Raw genomic sequence first — 26,238 nt, forward strand, 5'->3', positions numbered from 1 at the left:
GGTCTCACCTTATCAACGTAATTGGCGATCTCCATGAGCTTGTGTTTGGTGGCGTCCTGGTCTCGTCGATTCTTCTGAAACTAAATGGGGCAAGCAGAACTAGGTGAGACCCCAGAACCCTTCCCAGGACCCCTCGTGTGCCCCATTACTGGTCTTTGAATTCCTTTTCATTTTCTTCCGTCTTCTGTGACGACTATCTCCCTGACACATAGTGTCAGCTTGGGAGGGCAGAACGTGGGTCACATCCATCTTGGTACCTCCAACTACTAGCTCAGTTCCAGGCACACGGTAGGCATGTTAACAGTTGTGCAGTGAACTGAATTGTCTTCCTCCAGCCTGTGAAGTCAACCTTGTTCTCCTGTCCTCCTAATTACAAGGCCTCCTGCAAACTTCCACTGGGGCTTAGAAGAGGGACCAATCCAATCCTTGCCTCGGTCATCACCCCAGCATGGAGCCGCCATCACAGGGATCTCACAAGGCCTCCGTGCACGTGATCAGTCAACATGGTCAAATTGTTGCTGAACAACTGCAGTGTGCAAGGCACTGCACTTGGTGCTGGGTAGGATACAAAGTGTGTGGTCCTGGTCCTAGCCTTGAAGGAGCTTCAGTTAAAACACAGAGCGGACCAGAAATAACAACAATGCAGATACTATATTTAAGGAGTATGAAATAGAAACGGGCTGAGAAAACCTGCACAGAAATAACTGCAACAGGAGGCTGTGTGAATGACACAAAATGAGTGCTGGCAATGAGGATCATAAAACCTTGGGAAATAGGCTTTATCTAGGCACGCTACTCAGATCAACTAGCAATGCCTTCCACAGTGAGAAGAATTCTAAGACTGCAAGGGGCTCGGCAGCAAAAAGTGCTGTGCTCCATCAGAAATATCTGCCGTGGGCAGCAGGAGGGGCACATTTCTGTAGGTAGCCTCACTTAATCACGCCTGCTTCAAAAGGGTAGATCACGGGCTTCCCTGGTGGCGCAGTGGTTGAGAGTCCGCCTGCTGATGAAGGGGACACGGGGTCGTGCCCCGGTCCGGGAGGATCCCACGTGCCGCGGAGCAGCTGGGCCCGTGAGCCATGGCCGCTGAGCCTGCGCGTCCGGAGCCTGTGCTCCGCAACGGAAGAGGCCACAACAGTGAGAGGCCCGCGTACCGCAAAAAAAAAAAAAAAAAAAAAAAAAAAAAAGGGTAGATCACTTTCAGCTGCAATGATGAAGGAAGGCTTCACAGCATAAACATAAAACTTGCTACAACTGAAACCTAAATTTGAAAATGATGGGTACGTCCTATATGCTGCCATTGTTACACAGAACCTGGGTACCTATCTGATTTACCTTGTGTACACACGATATATGTTACTTCAGTCCAAACCTTCACGTCCTTCCTCCACTGCATCCCACAAGAATATACAAGAAAGAAATGAAAAGAACAGCCAAATAAAACACCCTGGGATATTTGTCCAGATGGGGGTGTGTCTCAGCCACGATAGGGGGAGAAACGCACCGTTTCCTATTCTCCCACTGCTTCTGGACCTTCCTGGGCCTCCTGGGAACCGTGACTCATCAGAACTGCAATCGTCTCACTTTCACCATTGCTTTCTACGGAGTTAAATTCATTGTAAGATCCTGGGACTTAGACCTTTCCAAGGTGTTAATCCTGAAGTTTCTCTTTACTCAGTCATCCCATTTCTAAACTTGTCTCACAGGCACAGAAAGTGCTGCAGCATTTAGGGCGTATTTATTAGAACATCAGAGTCGGACTTCATTGTCTTTCAGATATATTAATCCTATCTTCAAACAGCTGCCCGATAATACCACCATAGTTTTAAGGAATGTACCATGCTATCCTGAAGAGCCTCAGGCAAGAGTCAGCAAACTTTCTGCAAATGGCCAGACGGTAAATATTTTAGGCTTTGCAGCCATAAAGTCTCTACCACAACTACTCAACTCTGCCATTGTAGCTCAAAAGCAGCCACGGACAACACATGCAGCGGTAGGCATGGATACGTTCCAGTAAAACTTTATTTATAAAAACCCGGAGTGGGCTGGATTTGACCATGGGCTATAGTTTACAGACCTCTGATGTAAAGAAAAGAGCATCTCCCACTTACACTTTCTGGGCTGACACAGGCCTTAAAACACGGTGCATCACCTGGTCTTTCCCAGCTGCCCCACATTCTGTCTGTATCTTGAAAAGTCCTTGGCATACCTGTTCTCACAGCTGCCCTGTCTCCTCCTCCAAATCCCATCTTGCTCTTCCCCCACCTGGATCTCCCATTTCACCTAAGGAATGAATAAACTGAGAACCACCCCCAGGTGCTCCCACCTAGGCCCAGGGAGCTGCATGGTCATTTTTACTGCTGAAAACCCTCTCTCCAGGCAGCAACCCCATCCACGTCTCTGCTCCCTGTGCTGAGTCCAGAAATCAGAGGCGAAGCCTGGCCTGTCTCAACACCAGGTTATAAATCACAGATAAGGCGCCCTCCTCTTCCCTGTCTGCCGTCCTCTCAGATTAATTAATTGTCAGGCATACATTTCTGCCCGCGGAGGATGAGAGGCCGCTTGGAGAGGGAGTGGGGGAGGAGGTGGTGAGGGGGGCAGGGATTTGTGAGCCTGTGAGCCCGGCCTGGCCTATTACTTCCCCACCCACCCCTGCCCAGGACCTGAGTAGTGAGCACATTCCCCATCCACCATCCACTGAGCTGCATGAATCATGGCCTGTGGGCAGCACCTATGGGGCGCTGCTGGAGACCCTCCCTCTAGAACAGGAAGACGGCTCTATGCACAGCACAGTTCTGGAGGCACCTTGGGCGCACACTTTTCCTTCTGGGGGTTTGCTGTGACCCTGGAGGTCAGGAGACTGAAGATGTCCGATCCTCACCCCACCCCCACTTCTCCAGCTTTCAGGCTCACACCCAGTGGGTTTTAAATCCCCACACCAGGAGTCCTCTGGTGAGAGTGCAAGGCCGAGGGGGAGCATCACCCCACCTTTCCATTAGAGCAGCTGTGTTTCTATATGCTTAACTATCGGGGTCCCAGGAGCTTTCATCTGAACAAAGGATTCTGCAGCACACACAAAAAAAGGTTCGAGACCACTGTATTAGAGGATCTCAAGATGTCCCAGAGCCGGGGAAGCTCAGCTCTCTTCCAGCAACCCGCCCACTATGGCAGTTCTGTTAGGCAGGGGCCAGCGCCATTAGCATCCCCCATGACTGCGCAGCTGCGGCTTTTAAATCACTTAGGATTTTGCTCCCCACACCACTCCCCCATCCTACACACACACCAGTCTTTGGAAAGGAAAACAAAAGGAAAAAAAAAAAAGAAAGAAAGAAAGGCTGCTGGAAAAACCAATACCGACACCAATTAAAAAGCAAAACTCCTCTCAAAGCAGAACAAGATGTTTCCTCGGGGCTTCCCTGGTGGCGCAGTGGTTAAGAATCCGCCTGCCAATGCAGGGCACACGGGTTCGAGCCCTGGTCCGGGAGGATCCCACATGCCGCGGAGCAACTAAGCCCGTGTGCCACAATGACTGAGCCTGTGCTCTAGAGCCCACTAACCACAACTACTGAGCCTGCATGCCACAACTACTGAAGCCTGCACTCTAGGGCCCACAAGCCACAACTACTGAGCCCGTGCACCACAACTACTGAAGCCTGCACTCTAGAGCCCACAGGCCACAACTACTGAGCCCACGCCACAACTACTGAAGCCTGCACTCTAGAGCCCGTGCTCTGCAACAAGAGAAGCCACTGCAGTGAGAAGCCCGCGCACCACAACGAAGAGTAGCCACCACTCGTGGCAACTAGAGAAAGCCCACACGCAGCAACGAAGACCCAACGCAGCCAAAAATAAATAAATAAATAAAATTGAAATATATATATATATATATAAAAAAAAAAAAGATGTTTCCTCGGCCTGGGAAAGCCCTTCACCTCCGCGTCTCTGCGCAGTTAACGACTCCGTGTCCTTTCAGACACTCAAGGGCCACCTCCTCCTGCCACTAACACTGGAAGGCAGCTCTTCCAGCGCGAAGTCTAGTATTCTTCCCCCTTCCCTGCACTGCCTCCAGGATCTGTGCTGTGGGATTGCTCCTCTGGGGGAGCCGCTCACTAACCCATTTGGATGGTATGTGACAGATGGGAACTGTGATGAGTTCTGTCAGAAAGGGAGCCCCAGGCGAGGTGCAGTGTGAGAACGTGGGGAGTGCTCAGCTCATCTGACCTTCCATGCCCAGAAGATATGTCAGTTCTGTGGTTGAGCCACTACATAAAGTGAGAATGAGGTAAAATATGGCTAATTTAGGCAAATATGGGCCGTAGGGCCTGAATCCATTCTTTAGGAGTCAGCTTCAACACCACTGCCTTGGGAAGCTTTTCCCAATTCATTATCTGCACTCTAATCCTCTACAATGAACCATCCTATAGCAGTCATCACACTTGGAACTGGAGAGTTTTTGTGCTGCTACTGTAAACCCTGTGATGTGAGGGGCAGGTCTATCTCTATTCTCCCAAAGAATAAGCACCAAAACCTAAGGGTCTTCAGACCCAGTCTAAGAAATGTTAACCCAAATAACATCCTTTATCCTGATGTTCTGATTAATGCACTGAGCTGGAAGAGACTTCTCCTTGTTTTTTTCCCAACTATGTTTAAAATAGCAAAAAGAGCCCTTGGTCAGATTTAAGGTCAAAATCACATGACAAACCGGAAAAAGAGGAATGCTTTAGTATTTCCCCAAAGCAGTTTGAAGGCTGGAATGGAAGCTATCAAGAGAGCAATTTTTCTGCTAAAACCCATTGCCTCCCCCTTACCTCTTCATAATCAGCCACAAGGTAAAGCTCCACATACTTCATGGAGTGTAAATCTTCCCTTTTCATCTAAGAAAGAGACATAAGCAGATCAGAGCTATAGAAATGGTGGACTTGACCTCATTTCAAAAAACTGCTCAGAAATGGTGCAGTTAATAAGCAGCGGCCCTCCTTCCTAAATTTGTACCTGGGATCTAGAGACAACCCCAGCTATGGTCGCTTCATCATCACCCTCACTACACCTTCCGCCCGCCATCTTGGTTATCGCGGGAGGCTGCTCTGGGACAGTGGGTCCAGTCCTTTAGTCTCCAGAAATAACGAGCTGGCTGCCTAGTGCAGACAGAACAGAGGCTGACATACCGTGAGGGAACATGCTGACAGTCAAGTTCCCAAAAGACATTTAAACGACATACCTCTATTTTCGGTATAAATAAATACAAGCATTTTGTGCACATGGTTAAGTGGCTATTCCAAAAAGGGAGGCGTATATTTTTTTCTCACATTTTAAAGTTTCTGAAGTCAGCACCTTATTTTAAAGGTAGTAATGTTTTCCCCCAAAGCTGTTATTCTGTCGAAAACAAGGGTTTCTCACACTCAACAATGACTTAGACTAAGAGGAAAAAGCTATTTCCTCCTTCTTCGCCATCTCCCTTTAATTTAGAAATACTCCTGGATCCAAGGTAAGGGTCCTCAGAAGGGACAAGCCTATCCCCAGGCTAACTCCTGTGCTAAGAAAAACTCACCCTGCGAGGTCGCTTCTTGGTCTGGTTTGTAAACTGAGGGACCCAGTCCCTGGCGGTGGGCTTGGAGTGCTCGAACCCACAGTTCCTGGGGGGAAGCTTGAGATGTTCGGATCTGTAAATAAGGTGGTAGCCCTCGCTGTCAGGGAGGGGCTCGATGATGTAGCTGAGGTTACTGCTCACCATAATCAGTCCTCTGTTGACGGGAGAAATAGAATCTCTGGTCAAAGATTATGGTCCTGGAAAAGTCCCTTGCTCAGGCCTCAGTTTCCCCCTATAAAAAATTTCACAGTTGGTTTTGATCATTGCTTCTTAATCTTATTATGGGGTCGTGCACTCCTTGGTGAGAATCTGACGCAAACTCAGACTTCCTCTCCAGAGAAATGCACATGTACGTGAGATGTGGTGCACGGTTTCAGGGTACAAAAGCATATCACAGAGAAGCTTGAAGGTTCTAAAAGGGCTGGACCAGGGACAGTTCATACTCATAAAGGATGGCAGGACTAGGATTCCAAAAAGCCTCCCAAACCCAAACATAGCATACAACAGATCACAGGTCAAAACTTGATAGACGGAGAAAAAGACAGTCTGGTGACTGGAGGAAGAATGCTGGCCTGAGGATGAGGAGACCCAAGTTCTAATCTTAGCTCCAACATTAAATTGCCAAATGCTCTTCAACAAACCTCTTCAATCACTCCAAGCCTCAGTTTCCCCAAGTGTAAATGCAAATGATAATTTTCTAACTTCACAGGACTCTTGGGATGATTAAACGGAAAGACAAGTGTCCTTGCTCTTGGAAACCAAAGCTAGAGACATCACTGATGGCATGCCTACCAGCCCCAATTTCCCTGTGTCAGCAAGGCAGCTCTGCGGTGAGGTGACACCCACAACCAAGCATGTGTGACTACTCTTTTCTCTGGGTTACAGATACTAGCCTTGAACTCAGAATAAATATGTGTGTTCATTCATTATATTTTTTCATTCACTGAACCCTTACTCTGTATTAGATGTAATCTAGACATAATCCCTGCCCTTGTGTAATTCACATTCCATTGGAGGACAGACATTCTTTCCACAAACACTTCCTGAGCTGCTGCTATGTGCCAGGCATCGTGCTAGTTGCTGAGGACGGACTAGTGAACAGGACAGACAAGATGCCTGCCCTCACGGAGCTTAGAGTCTGAACATGGGAATAAATCACTACAGTATGTTAACAGAAAAGGCAAAAAGCTTTCATCGCCCTTAACACTGATGTTGGATGCTGCGGCCTGGGGTGCTGCATCAATGAGGCTTCTGGGCGCTTTATCTGGACTCGGTGAGAAAGAGTGCACAGCTTATCACCAATCGCTATCACCAATAATCAATGGAAGGGACAGCAGAGGCCCCCGTAGCAGGTATTTGCCATCCTTGACACCGTGAGATGAAAACTAGAGCAAGGGAATGTTATCAGGGCCCTGGGGAAGGAAGGTCCCAGCAATGTACCCCAGGGACCCCACAGCATTTCGTGTGCTCCGAAACCTCAGGCTCTATCCATCCAGAAATTTCAAAAGGTAAAGTGTAGCCAAGTCAGTCTTTGCCACTCCAAACTGGCAGGACCTCTCTTCGGCTGTCTCGGCTTCCATCCCTGCCCCTAACAACTCCGGATCCCCGCCCAGGTTTTGCCCTTTGGGAAGAGCCTGTGATGCTCTCAGGAGAGACAGCGGCAGGCCCTGATCAGCAGCAGTCCTTCCTGGAATCCATCCCTGGTTGACCTCATTCCTGTGCCAGGGAGCCTGACGACTTCCCGGCTACCTCATCCAGGCTGACGCAGCAATCCCAGACCAGCCCCCCAGCGGGACGCCCAATGGGCTGCCTGTGCAGCTGGGGGTGAGAGTGGAACAAACAGCAAGGGTCACATCCGCTCCTGAGTCCGGACGGGAAAGGGCAGAGGGCAGAGCTGCTGTGGGCATCCTGTTCTCAAGCTATCTTCTCATCTTGGTTGACCAAGGCCCCTCCCCGTCACCTCAGTTTCCCCCAATGGCTACAAACACTACAAACCAGCCGATGGCTTTGTGTGCACTGGGTTGTGGCTGTGGAGATAACACCCAGTGGGTGGAAAGTTCCAGTGTAGCTGACCAGGCATCACTTGAATAAGCCTCTAGGCCGAATAGGACAGAGACAACACAGAAGTTTGGTGCACAGTGAACAACAATCATGGTGGTTATAAACTATTGAGTCTTTACTATGGACCAGGCACTGTGCTGAGTATTTTATTATTCACATCAACTTCTATGATCCTTACAAATATTATCCTCATTTTACAAACGAGAAAACTAAGGCTCAGCGAGGTTAATCAACTGACCAAAGTCACACAGGCAGTAAAAACCTAAGTAGTCTGGCTCTAGGTCCCAAGACCTTAACCATGACCTCACACTGCCTCTGTCACCAGAGCCCTGTAGAGTAGCTATAAGTGACAAGAATCAGCAACTCTCCTCTGAGGCGTGATCAGCCATTACCCAACTGGCCTGTCTGAAGTAAGACCCCAGCTGGGAGAGGCAGTCAGTCCACTTCTCATTTTTAGACACCATTTTTTGAGAGTTAACTATATGCCAGGCCCTGTGCTTATAACTGTCATTCTTACATCAATGCTGTAAAGCACCATTATGGGTCCCATTTGATAGATAAGGAAACTGAGCTCCAGAGAGATTAAATAACAAGCTCTCATGGGTATTCTGGGGCCAAAGATTTAAGGTCCGGCAGACTCTGGACCCCATGCCCTTAACTTCTATGCTATCTGCCTCTATCAGTGAGTTCCAAACCTAGGGGTCAGAGATCTTAGGATCAAATCTCCCAGATCTATCCATTAGAATATTCTCCAGGGTGTACTAGAAATGGAGATGTCCAGGCCCCACCTAGGAGATGCAGGTTCTGTAGGCCTGAGCAAGTGAACAAGTCCCATAGGAATGTCCTGCACAGCCACACTCAGGAACCTTGACCTGGAGCCCAGCCTCTGGCAGGGCCCTGTCTTTTCACAGAGCTCTAAGCAATTCTGTTCCAGGGAGTGGGCAGATTATAACTGGAGAAACACAAGCTCAGAAGGACATTGAAGGTCCTTCCAGCAATAGGACTCTGCAGCCGCTCCCCTCCCCTGCCCCTGCTGCGGCTGCTGGTAACACGCCTGTGTCACAGTTGCCCCCTTCCCGACTGCCAGGGGATGGAGAACAGGCTGGCGCAAGCCCTAGCGTGTCACAGCGAAGCCCAGCTTTGAAAGTGGGGGGATTTGTGAGAATCTACTTCCCAGGGCCCTTCACTGTCACCAATCCCAAGCCCTGCTAGCTGCCCTCCCCTGAACTCACCAGTCATTTCTCCTTCTAAGTGTCTCAGTTGATCTAATTTGCTAAATGTAAGCACTGGCAGAGCTTAGCGGGGGCTGGGGGTGGGGTGGGGTGCGCGGGAGGGGGACCCATGAGGTTGGGTGGCCAGGACCTCACACGCTATTCATTGTTGAGAGCTTGATACAAATGAAATTGTACAGAGGAACCCTGGCAGGGCAGGCCAGGCAGGCAGCAGGTTTAACCCCTGAATGACTACAAGACTCGCTCAAATGCATCCTTCCAGGAACTAGGCAAGAACTGCTTCTTAGGAATTTGTCCATTCAGAGCTGAACCCAAGGGGACACACCCTACATGCCTCCATCCAGAGCTGCCCTAAGAGGTAATCACTCTGTCACACTTCTTTCCTTCCCCCAAAATCTGCATGCAAGCGAGAAGGAGTTACAGGGAGCTTCAAAGGCAGCACAGAGGTGACGTGGTCACACGGGTGATGTGGTCCCTCTGGGATGGGGTGGCAAGCCACAAGTGGAGAGCATGGGCTCGGGAGTGGGACACACCTGGATTCAAATTCTGGCTCTGCTGTCTGCTAGCTTTGGGCTAAGTTACTCAACAAAGCTTCCCCTCTCACAGGGCTGCTATGACAGTTGACTGAAGTAAGAGGCAATGTTTACTAATAATTAGGGTAATATTTAAAAAGGATAGCTAATAGTCATTGAGCATGTATGATACACAAGGCAGGGTACAAGGCATCTTATTCAGTAGCCATTCAGCACATATGTATTGAGCACGTACCATGTGACAGGAACAGTTCTAGGCACCGGGGATGCAGCGTGATAGGAAAACAAAAAAAAGTCCCTGATCTCAAGGAAGTTGCACTCATCACCTCATGTAAATCCACCAATGATGTCACTATTGTTGCTCCCATTTTACAGGTGAGAAAACTGATGCTAGGGAACTGAAGCAACCTGTCAGGTTTTATACCAGGAACTGCCTGGCCCCAGAATCTACACCTGACAAAACTTGATGCTGCCCTGTGAGCGCTTACTCTATGCTTGACACAGAGGTAGCATTTCTTATCTGTTCTGCAGAAGGAAGGCCAGGTATTCAAATGGGAAAGGGCCACGCCTCTCCTTGGCAAAAGGGCAGATAGGCATGGACTGGCTCCTTCTGTCCCAGGCGCCCCACCTCCTGGAAACTCTGCCCACTCTCTCTGCAGCACAGACATTTCTACACTGAAGAGTCCTTTCCATGGTCTTGTCTACCCTGCTTTCTCAGATCAGAGGAACCAAAGCCCAGAGAAGTAGGAACTTGCCCAAGGTCACCTAGTGACCTACTGTTAGAGCTGGGGGCAGATCCCAGGTCTCCTGACATCCAGGCTCCTTACTCATGGGCGGAGCCATGACACGACCCTCAGCCTCCCACCCAGGACTCAGCAGCCCCCTGCACCGTGGGCATCATCTAGAGAGCTGAGCTGGCCAAGGCAAAGACAAGGAGGAAATGAAATGAAACGGGGAGGAAAGCTCAGAGATCACACAGCCGGGAGGTATGGAGCTAGATCTGAAACTCAGGTCGCTTGACTCTAAATTGTGAGCTCCTTCTAAGCCATCACATAACGTTCACACACATCCTCCTGTGCACACTCTTAATTTCATATCCTCTCTCTCCCTCTCTCTCCCACAAAGTCTGAGTCCAGGGACCTGGGGTAAGGTATAACCACAGTGAGTATGGGCCCCAGGGTTTTGAGGACAGATCTGCTATAAGAGTGATGCATCAGGGCTTCCCTGGTGGCGCAGTGGTTGAGAGTCCGCCTGCCGATGCAGGAGACACGGGTTCGTGCCCCGGTCCGGGAAGATCCCACATGCCGCGGAGCGGCCGGGCCTGTGAGCCATGGCCGCTGAACCTGCGCGTCCGGAGCCTGTGCTCCGCAACGGGAGAGGCCACAACAGTGAGAGGCCTGCATACCACAAAAAAAAAAAAAAAAAAGAGTGATGCATCAAATAGATGACTACAGGTGATCTACTGTATGTCTTTGAAAGACTTTCTATGTAATTAAACTTGCCAGACATTAGTACTTAAGATACTATACAGCCATTAAAAGAATGAGCTAGATCTATGTGTGCCTATGACATAATGTTAAACTGGAAAAAGAAAAAAACAAATTACAGAATGGTATGTATAACTCTATAACCAATCTCCCTTGGATTAAAAAATCATATATACACATAATTTTGTATTTCAATTATGTATACTCCCCAACAGATTACAGATGGGGAATGAGATGGATTGAAAGGGCAGGACAGGATAAAGAATTTTCACTTCTTTTAGTTTTATGCTCCAGTATTATTTGGATGTTTAGCACACTCATTAGTTACGTAATGATAATCTTCAAGCACTTTCTTTACAAACAAAGTGACCAATCAGGTTTAAAAAATGTTTTTACTGCAATCAATACCTCTCCTGCTGATAGACAGTGAGTTGGACACACATGTGCGCACGCGCACACACACACACACGTACATGCACGCCCAGTGTCTGCCAAATCCCACAGGTTCAGTCAAGGACACCTCAACCCAGTAATGTCTAGATTTCTTCACAACTAATCGTTGCTCCTAAAATTTATACTTTATGTTAATTTGCAAAGCATTTGTGCACACAAGACATCGTATAGGACATTTAGATGAGTCCTTCATAGGAGACAGGCTTGGGGAGTATGGACACTAAACACCCCTAGGAAATGGTGTGCCACATCGTTTCATTGGTGTAGCTTATAAATATCCAGAGCTGCCACTCTATTCTCGAAGGGGTCAGGGGCCTAAACAAGATTACAGAGCATTATATTACATACCCCTGTTCCTTTTTGGAAGGAAGATTTCTAAAAGGATACACAAGAAACTGGTAACAATGGCTGCCTCTGGGGAGGGGGGATTCGGGAAACAGGAAGCGTACTCTTTCATTGTACGCTCTTGTATTATTTGAATGTATTTTTACTATGATCCCGTATTACCTCTTCAATTAAATTAGCCTAAAGAACTGCTTTGGAGAGAAGAGGACGCCCAGCAACAATCTAGAAACTCAGCTGGATTCCTCTGTATTTGTATCATCAGCCAGAAGAGCCCACTTGGTATAAATCCTACCTATTTTCTCCAATCACAAAGAGCATGTTTCCAGGAGAGAAGCACAATCGCTATGGAGATTTTCCATTGCAGCATCGCTTTATGAGCCTTAGTGGGGGGCGACTGGAGTGTTCCGCGTTCCGTGGGTTTGAAGCCTGCTGCTGCTACAGCTGCTCCTACTCCAGAGTCTGAATCGAGCCATCTGCCAGGCGTCTCCAGCTCTTAAATCAGTCGGGCCCACAGACACCCTCGGTTTCTTAAGGTGTGTAGTGAGAAGGCTGGGAAAATAAGGCGGGTGGACCCCATAAAAGGGAAGCGTGCAAAATAGAAACACATGGACGGCTCACCCAGTTCCCCCCTATCAGCACAGCTGTGGGAACGATGTACAAGAGGCCAAGCCAAATTCCCACTGCCCCAGACCAAGAGGACAGAGGAATAGGCAGAGAGAAGCAAGTCACACCCGCATGTTCCCTTTCCTCCTTCTTGGGACAGATGCTGTTCACTTGCAGACTGCAGACGACTGGGCCCGTAAACACCACTGGAAGGCCAGTTGGCTAGGCTCAATCAGGTCACTTGAGCAGGGGATTTGGGGTCTCTGTTATGGCCTCCCAGCCAAAGCTTGTTTCCTGCCTAATCCCCTCCGGCCAGCTCACCATGAAGCCTTACAGATGAGACATGGCTCAATTTATAAACAAACACGTGGGATCGGCAGCATGATGGGCCTCACGTTGGCATGCGAGCCTGGGTGAGTCTTAGCATGGTTTCACTGTTATAAGATGATAATAATCCCGTCTGCATGCTGTGGCGTTAACACAGCACTTAACATTCTCTACCATGCCTATCATCCATGCCCACTTTACAGATGAGAAACTGAGGGCTCAGGAAATTACTTTTATATGCCTGTCTTCCCTCCACCCGTGTAGGACATGGGCATAGAGCAGACACCCACTGTTAATTTGCTGAATGAAAGAAACAATCATTGGCTCAATCGATCAAGAGAGAGGAAGGGTACACAGTGGAAACACCTCCTACTGGCTCATGAGGGCCAACGTGTGCATATCTGCCCAATGCTGCCTTCAGTAACATCATGTTGATAGCTTCGAATTGGTCATGGTGGGAATATTTTTACCAGCATACTGGCAGATGCTACATATCAGTGGTTTTTTTTTCTTTTTGTTTTCATAGAGCTAGGTTATCAACACACTGGGTATAGGTACCACATAGTATAGGCAATTAAAACCCAGGCAATTAGTATAGGCAATTAGAACGCAGGTTTTTCAGATCATCATCTCTTTTCCAAAAGGAGGGGAGGGTGGGAAGAGTCTAAATAAATGATTTTTATTACTCCAACATACATGTATAGATCTTACTATATGCAAAGCACCAGGGTAGGCTGGAGGAGAGAAACAGATATTGAGATAGAATTCACATTCTCAAGGAACACATATTCTCAAGTATAAACTATAACGTGCACACATATCACCTGGGGATCTTGGTAAAAATACAGGTTACAATCCAGTAGGTCTGGGTGGGACCTAAGATACTACATTTCGAACAAGCTCCCAGGTGATACTGATGGTGCCCCGCTGCGGGCCCCGCCCAGGAAGCACGGGTCTGGGAGGTGACTGAGTGCTTGTATATACTGGCCAGTTCTAAACGTTAGATATCTATTAGCACGTGCAATCCTCACAACACGACAGATATATATTTTACAAAAGAGACCATCAAGGTCCAAGGTCACCCCTCTGGTCAACTGCTACTTGCTCAAAGCCAGGTCGTCTGGCTCAGAGAATGAAGTCACTCTCTTTCCAACACGCCCCCTCGTTGGAACTTTTCAGTTCATTTTCTGTCTTGAAGATTATCCCTGCTTCTCCCTTCTCTTCCTGCTCTTTTCACTAGCTGCCCATTTCCTTTTTTGCCGCCTATAAGCACTTCTACCAGAGAAGAACAAAGGAGAAGTGGGAATAAATGCTCAAATTCATCAATTTCAAGTGTATGAACCATGTCTTCTATTTCCTATATCCTGGTGCTTTGACACTGGGACCTTGCTCCTGCCCCCAGGGTTAGCCAATTCCTACAGATGGTAACTCACCAGTGAGCACAGCATGCCTTTCCAATGGGCTTCTCACTCTCTGGGCTGCCCACCTCCCCGGGCCTGTTCACCCCAGGGCCAGGTACCAGACAACTAGGGACAGCCCCATGCCCCAGATCCCACCAAAATTATTCAAACTAGCCAATCCTAAGCCTGCTTACCCTGCCTTTCCTGTTCCTTTCCACAGAAACCACAATAAAGACTCTTGCCCACGTTCCCTCTCCCCTCTCTGCCTCCTGACTGACCCCTGTGCTGCCCTGTGCCCCAGCCCCAGCATGGCGTGCCCCTCCTCCTGGGATCTTGAGTACAATAAAGTGTCTTTTCAACGGCAGTTGTCTCCTGCTCTGTGGGCTTCACCATACCTAAATAATAATAAAACCTCAAGCTCCTCAGGAAAGAGTATGCTCAATCCCCAGTGAATCTGTGGGTTATCTATTATTAACATTATTATTTTTACCGTCACCATCATCAAAGGATTACTTCCCTTGTCCCTCCCAAGCTCAGCCCTTCTCAGAGCTGGCTTGCATACATTCTCAATAGACAGCTTCTCAAAGTCCCTGCCCAAGGCCAGCCCCGCTTAGCTTAAAAAATTCCATTGCTGGGGAGAGTCTCAGGTGCGCCCCACCCAGCACTGTCAGGGCCTCTTACCTCATTCCCCGGCAGGTGCTGAGCGTGACACTGGACTGTTCTGCCTTCCTCACTGTCCCATGGTAAAAGCAGTGATCCTAGCGTGGAGAAAGCGGGTGGTCAGACCACAGGATACTGGTAAGCACAGCAATGTTAGCGTCTCGTGAAAGTCAGGGATGATTATATGCCTACCCTAAGCTTACAGTCTGCAAAGAGCTTTCTAAGCCACCGTTTTGTTTGACCCTCGCAATGTTCCTGGGTGGTGGGACAGGGCGGATGCCATCATCCTCACTGAAAAAATGAAGAAGCTAAGGCTCAGAGGAGCAAAGAGATTTGTCGCAGGTCTCACTGCTAGTTGCGGAACCCAGGATTTCAGATCTCTTTTTTTTTTTTTGCAGAGAAACAGTTTCTTTATTTATTTTTGGCTGCGTTGGGTCTTCGTTGCTGCGCGCGGGCTTTCTCTAGTTGTAGCGAGCGAGGGCTACTCTTCGTTGCATTGCACGGGCTTCTCATTGCGCTGGTTTCTCTTGTTGTGGAGCACAGGCTCTAGGCACGTGGGCTTCAGTAGTTGTGGCACGTGGGCTCAGTAGTTGTGGCTCGCAGGCTCTAGATCACGGGCTCAGTAGTTGTGGTGCATGGGCTTAGTTGCTCTGCGGCATGTGGGATCTTCCCGGAGCAGGGCTCGAACCTGTCCCCTGCATTGGCAGGCAGATTCTTAACCACTGCACCACCAGGGAAGTCCCTCAGATGTCTTTCTATGACACGATGCTGGCCACAGGAAACACTGGCTTCTCAAAAGCCTGCCTCCCCACTAGACTCACATCTTTGACCCCCCGGTAAGGACTGAACACTGTCCCCCGCAAAATTCATGTCTACCCAGAACCTCAGAATGTGATCTTATTTGGAATAGGGTCTTTGCAGATGTAATTAAATTAAGATGAGGCAATACTGAACTAGTATTCTTATAAAAAGAAGAGAGGACACAGAGAGACACACACACACAAAGAGAAAGGCCATGTACAGACGGAGGCAGAGATTAGACAAAACTAGAAGCCAAGAAGCACCAGGCATGGCCAGGAGCCACTAGAAGCTGGAAGAGGCGAGGAAGGATCCTTCCCTAGAGACGACAGAGGGAGCATAACCTTGATTTTGGGCTTCTAGCCTTCAGAACTACGAGAGAACACATTTCTGTTGTTTTAAACCTCCAAGTTGATGGCACTGGTCTATCCCCCATCCTCCCTGCTCCCCTTGAATCCCTACCCGCCTGGAGCAGACTTGATTTGGCACCTGTGTCCATGGACGCTTGCAGGTCTGCTGCTGCTCTCTGGCCAGGGCATCTCACGGCCATCTGGTCTTCTGAACCCGGCTGGATTCCTCATGGCTACAAACCACTCTGTGCTAGGCCCAGGACTAGGCCCCGAGACACAACAGCGAGCAACAGACACAGCTCCAGCCTTCGTAGGACTTAGGGTCTTGTGAGAGCCAATATTAGTTTAAAAGCCATACAAAGATAAATTACAAATCATGAAGAAGGGCTTGAAATAAAGTTCAAGGTGCCAGCAGAGTGTTTGATAAGTAGGGTAGCCAGAGCATTTATGAGGCAAACCAGGACCCCGCTGAGAGTGATAAAGTGCTAAACCAGACAGACGGACACAAACCAGGACTGTTCCCAGCACACCAACGGGTGATAACAAGGGACACATTCCTACAAGCTTCTTCCCAAAAGGTCAAAAGAGATAAGCTGGTCCGAAGAGAAAGAAGGTAAAGTCTCCAGGGCAGAGCCAGGTTCTTAAAAAGGGCTTAAGAAGGATGTAAACTGCGTAGTTGCAGACACAGAAGCTTTCTCTTTCCCCACCAACGTCCTGGGCCTGAGCAGGGCCAATTGGGAATCTCTGGCATTCACCTACATAACAACAGTCCGAGCGACCCATCACCAGGACCACACTTGATTGTGGTTGTTCCTTGGTCCCCAGCAGGCAAGCATGTGACCCAGGAGACAGCTAACCCATTCGGCTACATTCTCTGGTTCCACCCTCTGCTCAGCTCTAGGCATGAGTATAGTGCAGCACACTTTACAAAGGGCTGTCACACACATCACCGCACGTGATGATAATGCCTGCCATTTACTGTTATTAACAGTAAGAGCTAACATCCACCCAGCTCTTGCTCCTGGATAAACAATTTACATGATTTTTTTCCCTTTAATTCTGACCACAGCCTTATGAGGTAGATACTCTTATTCTCATTTTTTAAAAGGGGGAACTAAAAGTTGGAGAGGTTTTAGGTCATTCACAGGGCCACACGGCAAAGTGGAGATTCAAACCCCAGCAGCCTGACTTCAGACTCCATGCTCTGTCTCTCTTAGCAAAAGCAGACCCAGCAAAGTGCATGGAACTTAGTTTGTCAAAGCTCTATTATCTTCCAGCACCAACGGAGACTGAGGTACTAGTCTAAGCCTTGCCTCTCACTGGTTATCTCGACTTCGGCATGTTCCTTTTTCTCTTCTCCCCTCAATTTCCTCATATGTAAGATGTGGCGTTGGAAGAGATGTTTATAAATTCCCATAAAAATCAGTGATTCATCTTACCCTTCCACAGCCCTGAGAGTCAGATCTTAGTATATCCAATTTTCAGATGAGGAAACTCAACACTAGTGTGGTCAAAAGGGTTTTTCAGGTCACACAGCTAGTTAAAGCCAAGACTAAAACCCTGGCTTCAGACCCCAAACTCTGCAACTCGTTCTACTGGAACACACTCACAGACCATTCCCCCAGTGATCTGACCTAGATCAGGGCTGGAGCCCACAGGCCCAGCAATGGGTTGGATAAGGTTCCCACAAATCCCACTACCCCTGGCCAAGTTTGGTAGGAGAGTGTGATCCGCAACATTTGGGTCAAGCGAGGCTAAGTGGTTTATTCCATTCCCATTTCTCTTGGAGTCTTCAGCTCCCAAGTAAGAAAGCTGACTGGAAGCCCCCTGGGGCTGGGTGGGGGGCTTTGCAAGAGCCCAGGAGCAGGGGATGTAAGAAAACAAAGAGGCATCCCAAGCTTCAGGCGAGATGTGCTTCTGTGCTTCAGTCAACGAGACCTTCAGGAAGGAGGGGCTCTCTGGGAGGGAGGGGAAGTTCTCTCACTGTCCTCTGTTTCTCAAAGGCCCTCACAACATCTCTGCCTAACCCTGAGAGCACAAAGAACAAGTACACAACAGCCATGAAGTCATCGCATTCCTTCCCAGCTTCTCAGCCTGAGGGGGCCACCCTGAGGGGGCTTTCGTAGCAGGAAGCATGAGCTCATGGCAAACTCAGAGCACTGAGACCCATTCTTCAGCACAGAAGTGCAGAAGCCAAGCCCAGAGGAGGGTGCTTTGTGAGGTCATAATGGCGAGGGGCTTTTGAGGCATGTCTGTCCCTTCCCCACCGAGCTGGAGACAGAGAACAGAAGTCTCAAGGGAGGAAGAAGTTTCAACCAAGGGGCCTTGAAGAAGGTGTGGAGCCACAGCTGGCCAGCCTTCCCAGAGATGAGAAGACAGAGCCTACTTGCCTCCCGTGGGCACCAGCCACTCCCCCCACCCCAGGAAGGTCTTGGTGAAGAAGGCAGCCCTGATCTTCACACCCAACAGTCCAACATAACCCCTCAGCTACCGAGTTACCACAGACCTCTTAGACCCATCGAAACCTAACTGTCCTGTGTCCCTCTCCTCATTCAGGGGTGATCTGATAAACTCATCTGTGCTGCTAACAACTGTTAGTGGCTGTCATTGTCTTCTAGGCTTTTGCATTCCGGCAGGGCTACTGTAGAGACTGGATCACGTGGGAACCTCAGGGTCATGGGAAGCTGTGGGAGGAGCCCATCGTGCTGCCTACACACCACACCCCCCAGATACGCACACCACAAAAGCCCATGACATCCAGCCCCAAAGGCAAAAGACTGCTCCTTCTGCTGGAGTCTGTCTTCCCTTCTCCTGCACCCCTGCTCTTTGGCACAGAGTCTCAGAAGGGTCACTCAAGTCCAGAATGTCTCAGCTTGGGCACTATTGACATTTGAGGCCAGATAATTCTCTGCTGTGGAGGACTGGCCTGTGCATTGTAGGGTAATTGGCAGCATCCCTACCCACCAGATGCCAGTAGCATCCACCTCCCAGTCATGATAACCCAAATTGTGCCTACAAATTGCCAAGGGTCCCCTCCTTTGTTGGCTAAAACAGTCAAAGAGACAAATAGAATATTTTAGGGTAATTGCACCTGATTAAAATTGGTATAAATCATCACGAAGCATATTTCCTTTGCTTTATGTTCATTACCAACATATTTAACAAAAATTTAAGGAAAAGAAATGATTTAAACCAAAATCACTCCTAGTGGAGAACCACCACTCTAATCCTACAAATTCTAAAAGGTGCCCTGTAGGAAAAGCTAGCAAACCATGAAATGTGTATGATTCATGACCTTAAATGTCCACCAGTGACCAAATGGTGTGGTGGAGCAAACTAAAAGACTAAAACTGAAACACCATTTTTTAAATGACAAATCTCCGTGCAAACAGCCAAACTCAACTTGGAGGGGAAAAATACCCAATATGAAGATAGCAGCAAAATAAGAAAATCTTCACATCCTAAAACCACATTAAAAAGGCAGAGTACAGGGCTTCCCTGGTGGCGCAGTGGTTGAGAATCTGCCTGCTAATGCAGGGGACACGGGTTCGAGCCCTGGTCTGGGAGGATCACACATGCCGCGGAGCAACTAAGCCTGTGAGCCACAACTACTGAGGCTGCGTGACTGGAGCCTGTGCCCCGCAACGGGGGAGGCCGCGATAGTGAGAGGTCCGCGCACTGCGATGAAGAGTGGCCCCCGCTTGCCACAACCAGAGAAAGCCCTCGCACAGAAACGAAGACCCAACACAGCAAAAATAAATAATAAAAAATAATTAATAAACTCCTACCCCCAACATCTTAAAAAAAAAAAAGGCAGAGTACAAAACCTTACATGTCCATATGAAAAAAAAACAAACACCCGACTGGGTGAGATGACAGGATTACCAGTAAATCATTTCTCTTACTTAAACTTTTGTTAGTATGTGGGTAATTAACATAAAGCAAAGAAAATGTATGCTTCACGATGATTTATATCAACTTTAATCAGATGCAACTTGCTTAAAATATTGTTTGTTTCACCATTTTAGCCAGCAAACGGGAGGGTACGCTTACGAAACAACAAATTCATATTTCGTGTCTCCTGCTCACTCCCTGGGTCTCAGTCAGGGAAACAATTTCTTCAGGGGAGGGACTGTCTCCACTGAGCATCTCCTCACTTCCTAGGGGTGGGTCTGGGATAGGGCATCTGCTTGACAGATATTGACCTGAACTTACCTCGGATTTCAGGGTGGTAGTTCGAGGGTTGCCACTTGGAGTATATTGGGTTTCTGTGTAGGCTGGAGCAAAAAGGTGCCTGAAAAGAATAAAAACAGGCATTTGTCTCCTTAGATGATGGACTTCACGGTCCTGGGAACAGCAGCCAGTGATTCTAACTAAACTTGGTAGAGCCACCCCAAGCGTCTCCACACAGAAGGAACTAGGCAGTCCTATGGAACGGCTCAAGGAATAAAAAGAAAAACAGAGTGAAGTTTGTTATGAACTTTGTGTTCATTGGGATCATCGCTTAAGTCAGCCACAACCAGATAGAGTTGACCACAAAAGCAGTTATCTCAGATCTTAACTCGTTCTGGGTCCTGGGAAAATACATGTGCAAACACATTCACAAAATTTCCCAGGGTCTATGGACCCTATTGTGTACCTTGACTGATTATTTCTCCAACGTATCCACCAACTTTTGGTATCAGCACACCAATTTTTCTTTAAGGGAACCCCTATTCCCTGTTGCATGTTTTGGTAAGACTGTCAGTCAAGATATCCTACCTGGCCTTGGCCAAGGGTGGCCCTCGGCGCGAGCCAAGCCAATGGAGCAATGCTGCAAGAACTTAACAAATGGGAGCTATTCATCTGCTCCTGTTCCTGCTGCATGGGTTCCAGGAGTTTCCTTTGCCCATCTTTTCTGAGACCTAGTGGTTCAGATCCCCTGAGACCTGGTAGTTTTACGTGTTACCCTTCCAATATTGTTTTTTCTTTCCTAAAATTGGAAATTGGTTTCTCTCTTGCCACAGACCTCTTGCAGCTGGGGTTAAGAATCCCTCACCAGGGCTTCCCTGGTGGCGCAGTAGTTGAGAGTCCACCTGCCGATACAGGGGACACTGGTTCTTGCCCCGGTCCGGGAAGATCCCACGTGCTATGGAGCGGCTGGGCCCGTGAGCCATGGCCGCTGAGCCTGCGCGTCTGGAGCCTGTGCTCCGCAACAGGAGAGGCCACAGCAGTGAGAGGCCCCCGTACCGCAAAAAAGAAAAAAAAAAAAAAAAAAAGAAAAGAAAAAAGAAGAATCCCTCACCAAAGGCAAGGTGAGCTCAAATAAGGCTTTTAGAATTTCCCTGAAAGTTAAAAGACAAAAGAGCCAAATGGACGCTTCAACTAGCTCAGCCACGTTAAAAGCAGAACGAATCTAAAGAAAATCGTGGTCAGGGGGCAAAGTTTGTAATGGAAGGCACCAGTAAAAATTGAAATCTAACAAAAAAGAATTAAGTGGATCTATATCTACTAATGTGGAAAGATGTCTAAAATGGAGTTAGATAAAGACAATAAATTTCAGGAAAGTATGTACTTTTTAAATCCCTTTTAATGAAAAAGTAACAGCAGTACACACTAGTGCATGCATCAACAACAGCTGGAGGAGGGCACGCCCGTCTTTAATGGTGGTTATCTCAGGGAATTATGGAAGATGTTCACAATGTAAGCTGTATAATATTTCTGAAAAACTGGTTGATCTTAAAGAATAATTATCATGTTTTTATTCTGAAAACAGAAAATCTAATTTGAAACTGCTTTTTAAATAAGAAGATACAAGCTGAGGCCAGCATAGAAAGCCAAAGGGACCTGCAGGGACCACCCTGGTTTTGTAAGAGGTGACATTTCCCACAAGAGAGGGTCATTGAAGAGGATCTCCAGAGTCTCTCGGAGTCACTTCCAGCTCTAAGTTCCGGGACCCCAGACTCTCAGATTCCCCTCCACCCAAAGAGTGCAGTCGGAAGGCAAATGCCACAAGGGTTGTCTCTTGCACTATGTCAAGCCCTTCAACGTGCTGGCTTGGACGAGAAGAAAAGAAACCCAACAGGGAGATGTAAAAACAAAGCAAAACAGAAAACCCAGCTTGTGTAGAGAAACTCCAATTCACATGGAAAGCTTGGGTCAGTAGCTAACTTGCCAGATTCTGTCTCCCTTTCTCTTCCTCCGTAGCATCTAACCAGTCAGGGATCGAAGGGAAGAGTCACCCATTTGTCTGAGCGAGATAAACTGTAAGCCCCAGGAGGACAGAGGCCAAGCTGTTTTGCTCACCAGTATATACTGGTGTTTAACATGTACTCAGTGAAAGAATGTGTTAACTACTTACTGAATGAATGAATGAGTGAGTCGTTGAGCATACTAGGAGCTTAGAACATGGTCTGGAGTCTGAGAGACTAAGTTTCAGTGCCAGTTCTGACATGTACTGTCTCTATGGCCATGAGCGAGTTGTTTTACCTCTCCAAACCTTTGTTTCCTCTTCTGCAAAATCCCTTCTACTTGACAGGGTTGTCATCTGAGTAAAATAACATAATGCATGAAAAGAGCTTAAAACCAGTCCTGGCTCAGAGTGGAGCTCAGTAAAGGTTAGTGATTATCATTATTGCTTTCAACAGGGATTATGATGGGAAGAACCCAGAAAAACTGGTGGAATTTACCTATTTCCTTTCAATTCCCCCCAGCCATTAACTCCCCAGTATATCACTTGAGAGAGGTGAAAAAACAATGAGCTCATTCCTGCAGCCCATTTCCTTGGTCTGCTTTCACAGACTGCATAATGGACGGCGAGTCAGGAGTTCAGAATTTAACAGTCCATCCTGGATGACAGTAGGGAGACGTGAGTTTTCCCACAGTAATGCACTCCTGGAAAATACACTCCCAGCCTCTTCTGAGCCTTAGTCGGGGGGGGGGGGGAATATTCATCCAGTGACACCAAGATGCTCCAAAGAGAGCAATCCAGACTGAACCTCAGAGGAGTCCACATTCTTGGTCGTTTCTTGGCCACACATCCTCAGAAGGGTAAGCATCTTTCTGCACCTTCTTATTCAGGAGTTCTGCCACTGTCATCATAGGACTCTCAGAGCCTCAGTGCTGAGAGGGACCTCAGGAATCATTAAGCCAAACTCACTAGACTGTGGACTCCCTAAGAGCAGGGAGCACGGCTGCCTTGTTCAATGCTTCTCCCCAGCTCCTAGTACCAGGCAGGTTTATTCTGTGGAAAAAGTGGATGAATGAATAAATGAACGAATGAATGAATCTTCTACCTTGTGTAGGAATCTGCCAGATGGCCATTCGGCACTGGACATCTCCAGTGACAGGGAGCTCCTGAGAGCACCCACATAAAATAGTTAGAGAAAGTTCTTACACTGAACCAAAAACTACCTCTCTCTGTAACCTGCACCCACTGGCCTCATTCTTGTCTGCTGAATCTACAAGAAACAGTCTGCTCCCTCTTCCACCTAACTGCCCTTTTCAGGACCAGCAGCAGTAGCGTCACCTAGGAACTAGTTAAAAATGCAGATTGTAAAAATATATATATATATATATATATATATATATATATATATATGCAGATTGCCAGGCCCCACTGCAAACATCCTTGCACACAGAAACTCTGTGGTTGGAGCCCAACCATCTGTTGTTGTAATAACTCTCTGAGTGAGTCTCGGGCAGAACCACCACCCTAGACCACGAGTTCTCAACATACTTTTAAAGCAGGCAAACTTCAGAAATATCCACTTGTCTCACTACCCAAGCCTCCATCACCCTTCTACCTCCACCACACCCTGGATCATTCTGAGCTTAAGAAACCCTGAAAAGTTGCCATCAAAACAGTTCACATGCCTTTAAGTGAGAAAGCATTTCACCTTCACAACATGCCTAGGAGGACACTGCAACCTCGGAACTGTAACTTGTCCAAGCTGTCATGGCACAGTGTCAGAGCCGGGTTTCAAAGCCAAGTCTGTTGGGCCAGACCATACTTTTTAAGCAGTTCTCTGCTCCGTCTCTATTAGAAGGTAGAAGCATAAAACTCAAGCACTGCCAGCAGTAGTCCAAAGCACAATTTGACGGTGATGACAGCAGCCTTGAGAACATGTGATGCCACAAAAAGGAGGCTCCTGGGTCTTAGATGTGAATACATGCAGAGAAGAGCCGTAGGGGTAAGCAAAGCACAGGGCAAGATAAAGAGGATAGACATGTAAGGACGTCAGGGGTCGTTTTTTGGGGGGGGGGGTTGTTTCTTTTTTTTAATAACAACCCTTTCCCCAAATGCGGTTGCGGATGTTGACCAGGAGGGTCATCCTTCCTTCTAAAAGCAAAAGGAAGGGTCATGTTCCATCACCACTATCTGTGCAATTGTACCGATTCACAAGACACTGCTTTCACACGCTCCCCATCGCCCCAAGCCAGGCCCATCTATGCCTCCAGTCCCTGGTGGTGCCTTGGCGCTGCTCTCGGCACCAAAGACACTATCCCCTCAGAGACAGGGCTGCAGGGCCACTGAGCAGCCCAGCTCAGCCCAGCCACCCCTTCTCCAACCACATCTTGTTCTCATCTCCTCTCTGACAAGGGGCTGGCTCAGCAGATCTGCAGGAAGCTGTCTCTCACCACTGGAGTGTGCTAGGATTTTCAGGAAACGAGTTGTGAGTGATGTGCATCCAGGAAGAGAGAAGAACTGTCCAAGATTTCCCACCCTGCCCCCTCCTTTTTCTGGCTTTGATGGAAAAGCAATTTCTGAAGAAGTGCCTCCCACCCGTGCCCTCAAGGCTCCCAAGCCCACAGGCAAGCAGAGATCACACATCATCCCAATGCTAATAGCAGCCGGCACTGCAGTGCTCCCTTTGGGTGAAACTCAGGTTGCCCAGACCCCAAAGTCCTCGAGCAATCTTCTGAATCTTTGTATCTTCTGCATCCCAGCTGGGAAAATAAGCTGTCCCCCAAATATTGGACATAAAACATAAGGTCACTCTTCAGGGAGGGACAACAGAATTGCCCTTGGTGGCCTGGTAACTGTACACGCAGCCACACCCCCCAAAACACACTGCAGCTCCAACAGCCCTGACCCACCTTTCCTAAGGCTCACAGCCTTTGAATCCAGAACCGTCCCTTTAAGGACTACGCACTGTCAGACTAATTTCAAATGCTTCTCTAAGCTTCTCTAAAACCCCCTCTAGGGAGAGAGAAGCAGCAGGACTAAAATTTGCAAAACATCTTCCGGAGTCCAATCGCCCCATCCAGCATGCTGCTTCAGATAAGCAAATGCGTGAAGACAAAGTCAAAATTTCCAAACTACCTTGAAAAACAACCCTACCCAGATATGCTCAGCATAAACAAACAGCACTCTGCTCATCCCAGCGGCTATGTTTACTGACTCCTCCTTCTCCCAGGTCTTGCTCCATATCTAGCTCTTTCAGGAGTATTGGGGGCACTTATACACTGGTGATGCTTGGGAGGTACAGCCTTGCTGGTCCCTCTTATCTTCTCTGGAGGAGCCTCACCCTCACCCTGTCCATCCATGCAGGTGATAACATAAGGCTCTTTCATTTCTCACTTATACTTACAATGCTGTCATAACGGGACTCAGCCCAGTAACACCACACCCGGAAATGCTGTTAAAAAATATAAAATCCCAGGCCCCATCCCAGCCCCACTGAGAATTACATTCTCTAGAGAAGGACTCAGAAATCTATATTTTTAATAGTTTTTCCAGGTGATACTTTTTCAGTCTCTGGGAAGTCTCCGCTGTACCAATTTTAACATTTTTAATTCTTTTTCTTAGTTCTAGCCTCCTAAGCACCCAGTCAAAATCTAAAGATGATATCAGCACAGCCTAGAGGGAAAGTCCCGGGCTCAGAAAGGTTTGGTTCGAGCACCAGCTGCATTACTCTCTACATGACTGTCATTTCAAACCCTGCAAATGAGGCAAAAGATCACCGTAATGCCTTTCAAGGTCATACAAGAGCACCGTCAAATCACAGGCTCTGGGAGCTCTAAGGTTCTTTGGACTCCATGGGGGGAAATGTAGCTTTGAAAGACTATTTACAACTAATTAGGGCAGCTCTTGTAAAACTCTGTAAAATCAGATGTTAACTTGTAAAACCCTAATAAGATACAATAGAGATACAAATGATTTCCATCTAGCAGAAAAGATAACTCTCAAGGTTATGATTTTATTGCCCATAGAATATTAACCAGTTTTGTATGTAATTTAGCAATGTTATCTCAGCATTCCTTCCTCACTATTGAAAAAATATATATGTTTCCTTTATCTATCCAATTTTTAAACCAGTTTTATCATTTTGTTGGTTCCCCATTAATTAAACAAAACTTTGACAAACGCTCACTATCTGTATTTGTATGAGAACTGTTTTCACTTGAGCCACATAAATTC

At 47.8% G+C, this 26,238-nt stretch overlaps 1 protein-coding gene across 2 annotated transcripts in view; it reads right to left on the reverse strand.

The window, feature by feature from the left end:
* The window catches only part of ADAM19 (ADAM metallopeptidase domain 19), an 88,808-nt gene that overhangs the window by 34,737 nt on the left and 27,833 nt on the right, over positions 1-26,238 (reverse strand). For both annotated transcript variants that reach the window (XM_067732390.1, XM_067732389.1), the window contains exons 4-8: positions 20,052-20,130; positions 14,710-14,786; positions 5,549-5,741; positions 4,809-4,874; positions 9-80 (exon numbers count right to left, since the gene is read on the reverse strand). In XM_067732390.1, the coding sequence (XP_067588491.1) occupies positions 9-80; positions 4,809-4,874; positions 5,549-5,741; positions 14,710-14,786; positions 20,052-20,130 (487 nt within the window). The remainder of the gene's footprint in view (positions 1-8; positions 81-4,808; positions 4,875-5,548; positions 5,742-14,709; positions 14,787-20,051; positions 20,131-26,238) is intronic.

This window comes from Pseudorca crassidens, chromosome 3, assembly GCF_039906515.1.
Source record: "Pseudorca crassidens isolate mPseCra1 chromosome 3, mPseCra1.hap1, whole genome shotgun sequence".
Taxonomy (NCBI): Eukaryota; Metazoa; Chordata; class Mammalia; order Artiodactyla; family Delphinidae; genus Pseudorca; species Pseudorca crassidens.